The sequence below is a fragment of the Callospermophilus lateralis genome, chromosome 14, assembly GCF_048772815.1.
Source record: "Callospermophilus lateralis isolate mCalLat2 chromosome 14, mCalLat2.hap1, whole genome shotgun sequence".
Taxonomy (NCBI): Eukaryota; Metazoa; Chordata; class Mammalia; order Rodentia; family Sciuridae; genus Callospermophilus; species Callospermophilus lateralis.
Window position 1 is genome coordinate 103,070,081 of NC_135318.1, and position 12,538 is coordinate 103,082,618.

Here is a 12,538-nt window from a genome sequence, read left to right on the forward strand (position 1 = left end):
TTATTACTTTTACTCAGAATTCTTATTTTCTGTTTCTTTTACTGCAAGTTGCGTAAGACTATAGATATCATGAGAGGTAAGCACTTTTCTTTTCTTTCCCTGGTTCTTTTTAAGTGCATTTGGGAAAAAAAGGAAATTAAGCAGTAGCCTAGACAATCACAGATCTCATGAAAAGTGACAAACACATAAATATGCTCTAAATGTGTATAATGATTGCTTCACCAGTGTTTTGCAAAATGTCTAAATAAAAAGTTTCCTTTTTCACTAATATTTTTAAAAATGCACTGAACAGCCCTGGGCATGCAAAATAAGCTAGAGCTTTGAGACATCTGTCCAGTTCATGAGGGTCTCCCCCCAAAAGTCTTTTGTCTGAAATGTCCAGAGAGTGAGGAAAAAGCAATGTTTGGGCTCAAATTACAGTTTCCTCAATTCTCCACTTTGTTTTATTAGTGCAAACCTGACACACATTTCCTGATTCCAAAAGTGAGAGTTCAAGGGTGAAAATCACAGAATTAAAATATATTTGAAGGTGTCTCCTTTGTTTATATTATTCCCATAATCTTTCAACACTCCTAGATGAAATGCCTCTTCAATCCCAACACTAACTTACAAAAATTACTTTTTTAAAAAAATTCTTCTGGTGTCTGGAACCTGAATGACTTGGAGCTGAGTTAGAAATAATGAAGTGGCTTGCCCCTCTTGCAGAGGGACATAGAGCAATCACTTAGTGTGCCCCCCTTTTAACAGGCTGTGTGACACACTCACAGGTGCATTGGGGCTACCGAGCAGGGGAAGCCAGCTTGGGCTTCACACTTCCAGGAACTCATTGCTTCCCTTTCTTAGTCATGCTCCCTAAATCTCCTTGGGAAAATTGCTAGTGACAAACTGACTAATTCCTCCGAACCAGTCAGGATCTGCCCTTCACTATTTTAGGAAGTTTCCCACATATCTCTTTCATCCTTTACCACAGTTAACTTCGGTCTTCATTGGCAGTATCTAAAAAATCTTTTGAGGCGGAAACTTTGTGCTCTATTAAAACTTTTCTTCAACTGGGTTAAGTAATATTGTCCTTAAAAGTTTCAAGCCCACAGTGATCTCGATCTAACCCATGGTTAGTTTGTATTTTCTTTTCTCTAATAGCCTTTCAAGGGCAAATCCAAAATCTTTTTAAAGCCACAGGCTGTATGGAGAATGAAAGTAGCTACTCAGTATCAAATGGAGTGAAAGAGATTCTAGGGGCTTTAACCACATCTTCAGAATCCTAGGTTTTATTTAGAACTCAACGTTTGTATGCCGTTACAGAATGTCCATTATTTAACAGATAATACCTTAGAATGCATTTTGTTTGCTTGACCTTTTTCCAAAAATTACAACAGGAAAAAAAAAAAATAGCTTCTTAAGCAGCCTATTAGTAATCAAAATTACACTTGTTAAAAAAAAAAAAAAAAGTGTTCTTGCTTTCATAGCACATTTCTATAGACAGACCGATGGATACTTTTCCTGAGAGAAAGGGAGAAATCATCTCTGCACTGTGTATCTTGCTGGGCAGTTTCACAGACACGAGCGGGTGGGGGATGGGAAAATCATTGTCCTAGTATTTTAAAACCCTGCGTTATGCAACAAATTCACTCCTCGTTGTGAATATGCATAGAAAGGTAGGGGTGTTTGTTCCTTTGGCAAGTTTCGAAGAGCAGATTTGCTTTTGAACCGGCTACATTTTACTCAGCACCCGCTACAACGACTCAGTGCGCCCCCTGCTGACTAGTCAATAGTGCTACTCCGGAGCAAAGTTTATTTTGTTCAGTAAACCGTGTCATATAAAATTAACAACAACCAATAAAATTAGCTTATATGTTTCAACTGTAAAAGTCCAAAACAAAATAAGGCTAGTTTTAGTGGCACTAGAAATCTCTAGTTTGGCTTCTTCTCTTTGGCTGAACCAAGGTCCTTTTATCTAAAGCCCAGTGCACAAACATATAGCTTAATGTGACTAGTGTTCTTCCTTTTATTTCTTTCTCTATGGCAACCAATATGCTCTGCTCAGAAATGTTCCCCATCAAGGAAACAAATGATCTTCAGGGAGCAGCTCTATATGGCATCTGGTCCAATGGAGCACACAGAGTTAACCCCAGTCAAATGCGACGCTGCCAGGCGCATAAACAAGGAGTAGAAAACTGGCGATTCTTAGCCCCCTCCCCAACTGAAACCTCTTCCTCCCTCCTTACAAACCATTTCATTGATTTGGCATCAACTGTTTCCAAATAAATCACCAATCCTAAATTGTAAGGTGTTCTGTGTACAAAAGTGCAATAAAATTCCAGCCATTGGATTTCCCCTCATCACCCCAGTCTCAGCTGCCTTTAAAAGAACAAAACCAAGCATCTTTTTAAATCCTCTCTGGCCTATTTTGCTAAGGTAAGACCAGCCTGGACTTGGCCTAGCTATTTCCTTCGGCCATATTTATCTAATTACTGTTACGGGTAAGTAACCACACCCTCAATTTTTACAAAATCCAGAGATAGTGACAAGGAGGGGGCAAGTTCGGCAGTCAAAAATAAAGAAATTTAAAAAAAAAAAAACAGTAAAATCTAGTTTTCAATGTTGACGCTCTAATGTCCTTTGGGAATAAAGCGCAGGGATGTCCTGGTTAGTTTTGATTGATCACCCTCTTTCTGATGGGCTTTCACTACCAAGCCAGGAGGCTGAAACTCACCGCCTGCTCCCCAGACACAGCATTAACCAGGGGTGCATTGACTTCCTGCCTCTTCTCCCCAATCTGCTTCCTCTTTCTCTAGCTCTCTGCCCTCCCTTTGCCAAGCCCCCCTCCTCACTCCATTGCCTGCTCTCAGCATGAGTCCCCCACCCACCCAAACCCAGGCAGGCACACACAGTCCTGAACATCACTACCAGCTACAGAAGGGGGTTTCTTCCCCTCTAGTCCTGATTCTCTGAAGAAAAAGAAGAAGAAAAAAAAAGTCTAAACAAGAAATATTCATATTCTGCATGCTTGATAATCACTTCTTTTCCAAGGCTTTTTCCCCCTCATGTTCACAATTAAAATTAATAGCACTCTCTTCCTCACCCACCCAAAAAAGTAAAGTGCCTTGCTGTGTGTGGCTCTTTGGAACGAGTCCATAATTCTACGCAATATTTTAGCAGGGTTGGATTTTTTTTACTCCCCCCTCAAGGGTACTTTCCCTTCCCTCCTTAGACAGTTGCTCTGTGAACCCTCTCCTCCCAAGCAATGAAAATAAGCTCCCAAACCTACAAGAATATAAATAAATAGACCAGAAAGGAAGGAGAGAAAAAGGAAAGCAAGGAAAGAAAATGAAAAACACTTACCGAGCAAACTTCCAAGGTTAGATTTTTTTTAAAATAAAAGAAGTTTTTTTTGTTTTTGTTTTTGTTTTCAAATAAGGTGCCTTGGGGGGTGGAGGGGAAGGCATATTCTCAACTCTCCAGAACCGATGCATCCTTAGCCTTCCCTTTACACTGACTCCTCTAAGCCCAGCTCTCACTAGTCTATTATTTTCACCAAAATATATGAAAATGTATGCAAATGAAAATCAGCACTAACTGTTCTCCCCTTGTTATATACTTTGGATTTTTTTTTTCCAGACAAAACAATCACACTACGCAAAGGGAGGGGGTGGATGGGGTGGGGTGGGGCGGGGGTGGGAGGCTGGGGAAGGATTCGAGAACTAAGTACGTGGAAAGGGGGGAGTAAGAAGGGGACAGACCTCGGAACAGAAGTGCATTTCTGTTATCGAGGAGCACTGCGTTTTGGGGGGCTTCCCATAAGCATACACACCCTCCTTGCAAAGAAAGAAAGAAAGTGGATCTGTTTGCAGAGGCGCTATCACGTTTCATCAGGCCACCTGAGACTGCTTTTGAAAGCGTGTACTGTGAAATTCATAGCAGTAATTTAGACAAAATCCTCACTGTATATTAATGAAAGGCGGCCCCATGGCTCTGTTCCTATCCTCCCCATTCAGTGTAAACAAAACCACGAGACTCTCTCGGTTTTTGAGCCGGATCCAAGCAAAATCCGCAGGAAAGGAAAACACGGGGTGCTGGCACTGACTATTCAAAAGTCTGCACCTGGAGATCTCAGATTTATTCAATGAAATCTGTGTTCCATCTTTTATACATACATATACGCATACATAAATATAAAAAGGAACCTTTGGGGGACGCAGAGGGAAAAAAAAATCCGTTCTGTTGGGGGCTTGGTTACCACTGCCTTTTAGATCTATACCTTGACAATAATGGCTTTGCTACAACCTACCTACGATGGTATCTTTTCACCCGGCAAGCAGGAGCTGGACGAGATCCTACACAAATTCTATGCGCCTACTGTTAATCTTGAGATCACGCAGAGGCTACGTTGCTGCTGCTGGACTGGAGAGCTCCGGCTTTAACTGAGTTTACCTAACTGCACTCGGCAGAGGAATTGTGCATCGGGAGAGAAGGGCAGACCCGTTCATATTATAATCGGAGCACACCGACTGCTCCAAAGCTACGTCCTGGGCCGCCGCCGGGTCTCGGGACTGCAGGCTGCAGGGCTGGCGCACCCACTGCTGGGGGTGCTGGGTGCACGCACACGCACACTCATTAGGAACCATGTATTTATTGAATGTCCGAATTGGGTTAGTTCATTGGAAATCCCCGAGGAGGGTTCAATTTGCCCTTGTTTTCGTTGCCACTTTCTCTTTTTTCTTGGTTCGCTGAGGTTCCTCTGTGCAGCGTTTCCGCTTGGCCGCGTCCCCCCACTCCACCCCACCCCACCCCCGCTTCTCCCGCCTACCCCGAGTACTCCCCCTCCCATCTCCCTTAACTCTTTCTGCCGGGCTGGGACTGAGAAAGCATCTGTAGCCGCCGGTCCCATCTACCACGCAAAACCATCCGAGACGCAAAAGAAAGAAAAAAGCACCATCATGCCTAAGAATAGCCAGGGAGCAAAACCCCACCACTAATAACAACCACACTGAAATCACACGCGCGCGCGCACACACACACACACACACACACACACACACAGTACGCGGTGGAGCGCTGGAGGGCGCGGCCAGTGGATCCCAGATCTTTGGGCCGACTCCTGCTGCCACAGGAATTCTAAAGGCATTGGGGTCGAATACACTTACGATGAATCTATGGGGGAAGGTCGGAATGATTGCTTTTCAAATACATCGCGTGGCTCCGCTGACCGGCACCCTCCAAACTCACAAGGGCACGCACGTTACTTGCATGAATCCCAGAGGAGGGTGGGTGGGAGGGAGGGAGGGAGCGAGAAGGAGAGAGGGAGAGGGGGTGGGGAAGAGCGCTAGCAGCGGCAGCGAGCGGTCCGTCTCGCACGCGCGGGCACCGCGCTGGTCCTGGGCTGCAGGTTTTCCCAGATGATGGCATCCGAGAACTTAAACAAAGAAGGCCGCCGCCGGCGCGCGGCGGCTGCAGAAAGTTGCGGTGGCGGATTTCCAAGGAGCGTGGCCAGGACCCGAGCTCTTGGTGAGGCGAGCCCCCCCTTCCCACCCCCGCCGAGACGAGGATGGGGGCCGGCTGGTGAAGGGAAGAGGAAACTTTGAAACCACTGGGGACACCTCTGTCTATAGGTATTATCTTGAATGGTACATCCGTGCCGCGCGCTTTACAAATCTCTGACGTGGGGGCTGGAAGGCCGGGGGGGTTGCAACACAACGCAATACTAGGTGGGATGCGTAGACTACTGTTTTTCGTGATTTTTTTCTCCTCTTCGATTGCTTTTTGATTTGCCCCCCTCCGCCTCATCCCTCCCTTTCTCTCCTTTTTCTCCCCCCTGCCAGACCTATCGTGAACGCCTAGAGCCTCCGAGGGAACGCCAACGTTTGGGCCGGACACTAAGAGTTAAGATGTGGCGGAGGGGGCGGAGGGGACGGAGGGGGAGGGGGAGGGAGGGGAAAGTGGCGAGAGGGAGGGAGACTGGGGGGGGGGGGGACGACAGATTTCCAGCTTCTACGACGCTCTGCCTAAATTAAAAAGCAACCAATCGGAACGGCCGGAAGGGGGGCCGCGCGTCCTGAGCCAGTCATTCCGGGCCTGCCAATCACCCAGCGGGTAGCCAATCAGCGGGGGCCCTGGTGCTCGACTTCCTTGTATTTGGGAAAGTGTGGTGGTGGGTGCGCGCTCGCGGCGGAGGGTAAACATTCTACAGTCCCTGCTCTGAGAGGGAGGGACAGAGAGCGAACTGTCAGATCGGAGCGAGAGCGGGCGCCCGAGAGAGGGAGAGCAGGAGAGAGAGGGAGGGAGAGGGAAAGTGAGAGAGGGAGAGAGCGCGAACGAGGGCGCAGAGCAAGCTCCCGCTGCAACTCCGCTCCTCCGGCACGGCCAGCGCCAGCGCCCGCCGTCGGTGCACTCTGGGAGCGGCGCAACGTGCCCACTGGAGTTGGTTGTGTATCAAGGATCCCCTATATGCACACACACACCCAAACAACTGCTGGGAAAATAATAAAACACCAACCCCAACCGTCAGCAACAAGGTAACAGAGCAATTCGACATCATTTTTTTTTCCTGTTCAATTTTTTTCCTTGTTATATTTGTTTCCTAATTTCTGCCCAAAAGGAAAAATGTCGCATCAGACTGTGACTGTTGCGAGGAGAATGAAAAAGGACTCTTGTTTCAGAGGCAACCTAGAGCTCAACTTCAGAGAAATGCACCATCGCAAGAAGTTTTCCTAGGACAGAACAAAACTTGAAACGACAGGACCAGAGGGGGAGAACAGGAGCCAGCCTCCCCTCTCCACACAGGAGAACAGCCAACATCACCACGCCTTCAAGGAGAAAAGTTTTATATGGAGAGAAGAGCGGACCAGGAAAGAAGCGGGCCGGTGGCTGGTTATCCATAATTTGGCCAAGGAAGAAAGGGACAGCTTCTTTCTTTGTTGTCTCCCTGAACCTTCACTTAGCAGGTGGACTGAGCCCCGCGGCAGGGCAGAGTCCGCGCTCGCCGGAGGACAGGAGGAGGAGCGGGTACCCGCGCGCCCCGGGAGAGCGCCCCAAGTGCAGGTCCCCGCCCCGCCTGGTGAGCCCCGCTGGAGCAAGCCGAGCGCGCCGGGGTTGGGGGGTGGCCACGACCCCCCCTGAAAGGGCTGGCCACGGAGCGCGCCCCGAGAAGCGAGTCCCCCTCCCCAGAGCGCTGCTCCTGCTGCTGCTGTTGCTGCTGACCAAGGCCGGCCGGCGACCCCCGCGCCCTGCCCAGCGGCCTTGCAGCTGCAGCCCGGGACCGCGGCGGCGGCGGCGGCGGCGGGGGCGGAGGCGGCGGCGGAGGAGGAGGCGGCGAAGGCGGCGGGGCCGGCGGGGGCCCGGGGCGGGGGCGGGGGAGGAGGAGCGGGGGGAGGAGGCGGGAGGCGGGGGGGCGCGGCGGCAGCGGCGGCGGCGGCGGCCGCGGCTGCTGCTGCGGCGGCGGCGGTGGTGGCGGCGGTGGGGTGGCGGGAGCGGAGCGGCATGGCCACGGCGGCTTCTAACCCCTACCTGCCGGGGAACAGCCTGCTCGCGGCCGGCTCCATTGTGCACTCGGACGCGGCAGGGGCCGGTGGCGGCGGAGGTGGCGGTGGCGGCGGTGGCGGGGGAGGTGCAGGGGGCGGCGGCGGCGGCATGCAGCCGGGGAGCGCCGCCGTGACCTCGGGCGCCTACCGAGGGGACCCGTCCTCGGTCAAGATGGTCCAGAGTGACTTCATGCAGGGGGCCATGGCCGCCAGCAACGGCGGCCATATGCTGAGCCACGCGCACCAGTGGGTCACGGCCCTGCCCCACGCCGCCGCCGCCGCCGCCGCTGCCGCCGCCGCCGCGGTAGAGGCGAGCTCGCCGTGGTCGGGCAGTGCGGTGGGTATGGCCGGCAGCCCCCAGCAGCCGCCGCAGCCGCCGCCGCCACCACCGCAGGGCCCCGACGTGAAGGGTGGCGCCGGGCGCGATGACCTGCACGCCGGCACAGCGCTGCACCACCGCGGGCCGCCGCACTTAGGACCCCCACCGCCGCCCCCGCATCAGGGCCACCCCGGGGGTTGGGGGGCTGCCGCTGCTGCAGCCGCCGCCGCCGCAGCCGCCGCCGCCGCCGCCCACCTCCCGTCCATGGCCGGGGGACAGCAACCACCACCTCAGAGTCTACTCTACTCGCAGCCCGGGGGCTTCACCGTGAACGGCATGCTGAGCGCACCCCCAGGGCCCGGAGGAGGCGGCGGCGGCGCAGGTGGCGGCGCCCAAAGCCTAGTGCACCCAGGGCTGGTGCGCGGGGACACACCGGAGCTGGCCGAACACCATCACCACCACCACCATCACGCACACCCGCACCCGCCGCACCCGCACCACGCGCAAGGACCCCCGCACCATGGTGGCGGCGGTGGCGCCGGGCCCGGACTCAACAGCCATGACCCGCACTCGGACGAGGACACACCAACGTCGGACGACCTGGAGCAATTCGCCAAGCAGTTTAAGCAGCGGCGCATCAAGCTGGGCTTCACGCAGGCGGACGTGGGGCTGGCGTTGGGCACGCTGTACGGCAACGTGTTCTCGCAGACCACCATCTGCCGTTTCGAGGCCCTGCAGCTAAGCTTCAAGAATATGTGCAAGCTCAAACCGCTGCTGAACAAGTGGCTGGAGGAGGCGGACTCGAGCACTGGCAGCCCCACCAGCATCGACAAGATCGCGGCCCAGGGCCGCAAGCGCAAGAAGCGGACCTCTATCGAGGTGAGCGTCAAGGGCGCGCTGGAGAGCCACTTCCTCAAGTGCCCCAAGCCCTCGGCGCAGGAGATCACCAACCTGGCCGACAGCCTGCAACTTGAGAAAGAGGTAGTGCGGGTCTGGTTCTGCAACCGGCGCCAGAAAGAGAAGCGCATGACACCGCCCGGGATCCAACAACAGACGCCGGACGACGTCTACTCGCAGGTAGGCACCGTGAGCGCCGACACCCCACCACCGCACCACGGGCTGCAGACGAGCGTGCCGTGAAGGCCAAGGGCGCCGTGCGAAGAGGGCCGCCGCCTCCGCCGCCGCCTCCGCAGCCGCAGTCAGCACCGCCACCGCCCCCGCCGCCGCCGCCGCCGTCGTCGTCGCCGTGCCGCCGCCGCCACCACCACCGCTGCTGCCGCGCTGACCCTGCACCTGGGCCGCACCGGGCCCCAGCCTGGGTGCCTCCGCCGCCCTCCCCTCCGCCCAAAGACAGACAGGCATGCCCGCCCTTGGAGGAAAAGACGAGGGAGAAACGGACCAAGGAGACATTTTTTTGAAGTCCAAGGAAGGAGGGACCAAAAAAATGAAAAAAAGCATAATAAATGCCCAGACTGTTTTATATCCACACATAGCAAACAAAACCTGAAGAGGAAAGGGGGCAACCGTGAGATCCCGTCTGTGCTGTGTTGGTGTTTTGTTTTGTTATTTTAAAGAAGGGTGACTTTGCCCACAGCACCAAAACTGCACTCTTAAGGTGTACCCACCCTGAGACGTCCTACACGGCAGCGGTGGACAGCACCTGCCTCGGCCCCCTCTCTTAAAAAAGAGAGAGAAAGAGCCCCCCTCTTTCTTCCACTTCCTCCCAAAGGGCTGCCTAAGAGCTGCGCGGAAACTCTCCCTTCTCGGAGGAACCTGAAAGCAAGCACCAGATCTCCTCCTCGGGGTCTGACTCTGTGCTCCAGGACCCTGTTTTTCTTGGCCATTTTAAAGTCGTCTGGGAAGTGGCAACTCGACGATGAAATGGGAAGGAGGGGGAAAAAACAGTCTCGGGGCAAAGACAGATTCACAGCTTCTGAAATTAACAGACTGAATAGCAAAGCCAAAAGAAAGTATCCTCAAAGTAACCTTGGAAATAAAAGCAACGCGAAAGAGCCGAGGATGGGCGAGGGAGATCCGGACGTCCAGCCGCAAGTGGCCAGAGGCCCGGGGCTGGCTGAGTCCAGCGCGGTTGGGCTGACAGGGAGCGGAGGCCCAGCCTGCGAGGCTGCCCAGTGAGGCCCAGCCACCGACCCCGGCTTTGCCGGCAGCCGTTGGGGTGGACCATCATGCCTAAAGATTCCACCGCTAATATTTTTTTTATTAATATTTTTTATTTTTTATTTCTGGACTGACTCAGATAAAGGGATTTAGAAAGACTGAGCACCAGCCGCTGCACTTCTCTTGACTTCTGTCCTCAATCCGTTGCCAACTTTGATTGAATGGGTGCTGTGGATGTGATTATATAATACTGCCATTTCCAAGCAGTGTTTTTGGTAGGTTTTAATAAACAGACTTTTCAAAAGACGGCAATATAGAATTGTTAGATCCGTTGTTGATCTAAAAATATTTGCTTTATATTTTCATTAAATGACTTCTTTTAATATTTTATTCAGAATACTTATGAACTGCTGCAAAACGGTAATTTATTTTTCCCCAGATCTTGTATTACCTGTTTTTTTCAGACGAGCACAAATCAAAATGAAATGAAAATATGGACAGTTGTTAGGTAATAAGGGTATCTTTTGATGTGATCATTTGATTGTAATTTAATTTGAGTAGTGATTCCGTAAGAGCTGATCGAGAAAATAAATTTGTTAGAATGAAATAGTCTGTGTCTGATGCGTAAACACTGTGTGGGCAGAAACAGAGTTCTCTAGATTTTTTTTTTTTTTTTTTTTTTTTTTTTACTTATACAAATCCTTAAGTAACAGTGTTAAGGAAATAGCGCCTGTTCCACTTAGGGCAAGTTTGGAAATTAAGAGTAAAGGCATTACTGAAACAGCTGGCATTTTAACATAGTGGTCATACCTTGTTAATCTACAAATTTCACAATATTTTTCTCTCCCTTAATTTTACTGGGTGTCTTTAATGTTTTTTAGGTGAGATTATCTGTAAATGCTAGAGCCCTTTTCTTGAAGTTACCTGTGTTCTTTATTGAATGATTGGACTATATCACCAGTAAAAACAGGCCAACTGGTCATTAATGGTTAATACAGCCCTCCTGAGTTCAGCCTTTCCTTTTTCTTTCTACCCCCAACATATTAAATCTCTTCTCTTTTTCTGAAGACTAATAGTTGTAAAGAATAGCTTATAAATCTATAAAATATTTTGATATCAATTCCTATCACTATATGTAATTAAATTTAAATTATTGAGTTTTCCTGTTGTTTGAGGGTTGTTGTTTTTTTGCTTTTGGATTTTTTTTTTTTTTTTTTTATGTAATGAAAGAATATAGTTCCCAATCCCTGCTTTTGGTCCATACTGCAGATCACCTTTGTGTTCGCAGCTCAGACTTCTGTGATTCAGTCCTTCCCCAGTGTGACTTCTTGTCTTCTTCACTGGTGCTGGGGATTTAGCTTTGGGGTCACTTTTTAGGTAAACCCTGCAGAGTGATCACATCAAGTTAGTGTATCAATATTTATAGTGTGGGAAAATGAAAGTAATGCCTTAGGTTGTGGGTACTAAAGATGCAGAGACTCTACTGGGTTCACTCCCTATGTATTGGAGTTTGTTTGTTTGTTTAAGCACTCAAGGGTGAGAAAGCAATGATTTTATAGACCAGTTTCCCTCCATCTCACTTAACTGTCACTCACTCTTTGCCTACTTCTCTCATCTTCACTCCCTCTGCCTGTGATATCATCGATGTAGGGGTTAAAAAATCCCGGAAAACTGTGAGAGAAACAAGGAACAGTTATTTCTCTTAGACAGGCCCTGTGTCACTTTCATCAATCAAGCCCAGCCAGATGGCCATGTATTGGGTGGCATTATTTTAAACACCAAATCGTACTAAAAATCACAATCATTTTGATTTGTGAAATCTGAAAAAGGCCATATTTATTGAACAGAGAACAGAAAAAAAAAATGAAGACAGGGAACTACAATTTACTTTTCTTTGCCTCCCTGTTTCATTTCTCTTGCTATTGTAATGGCCCAGCCCAGGGAATCTGCAACCTGGAGTGGGGGTGGGGTGAAGTTCATCATTTTTTTGAGGGTCTGGAGGGGTGAGCAAAGAAGGCCTCACTGGAAAGCTGAGAATTGGGCAGGTCGTTTGCATGTGGTGTGCACTCCTGGCACATCAGATGGAATCCTGTTTTTTGGGGGGGGTTTTTTTGTTTTTGTTTTTGTTTTTTTTTTCTGCTGGGATAGTGGTGCTTGATTAGACAGGGAGTGGGTCTATTTAAAATTTTAGGAGGTATCTTCTTACTTGATTTAGCTGACAACAAAAGAGCTAACATTAGATTTCACACTGTTTTCTATTAAAAAGCAACCTTTGCTGATTACTTTGGAAGAAGCCCTGATTTGGGGGTAGCAGAGTAACTTTTAATTGGAGAAGCTGGGCAAGCAAGTCCATTTGGTTTCATTATTCTGCATTTTATAAAGTGAGCTAATGCTTGGACTCTTGTTACATTTTTTTTTTCTTAATCAACCTTTGAATGTATTTATAAAATGAAATTCATGGTTGAAACACAAAAGAGGGGAGATGTAACTGAGGTTTTGTGCTAAGGCTTATATTGTTACACATGTAAATAATGAAAATATTGTTATATATCACCAGATCTTTTTAATGAATTTGGTCATTGTG

General features: G+C 50.0%; 1 protein-coding gene across 1 annotated transcript; it reads left to right on the forward strand.

Moving 5' to 3' along the window:
* Positions 1-7,476: 7,476 nt before the first annotated feature.
* On the forward strand, positions 7,477-8,976 carry Pou3f3 (POU class 3 homeobox 3). Its single transcript, XM_076832806.1, has one exon. The coding sequence runs from the start codon at positions 7,477-7,479 to the stop codon at positions 8,974-8,976; it is 1,500 nt and encodes a 499-aa protein (XP_076688921.1).
* Positions 8,977-12,538: the final 3,562 nt, after the last annotated feature.

Coding starts and splice junctions, on each gene's coding strand:
- Pou3f3 (XM_076832806.1), top strand. CDS start 7,477: ATGGCCACGGCGGCTTCTAACCCCTACCTGCCGGGGAACAGCCTGCTC.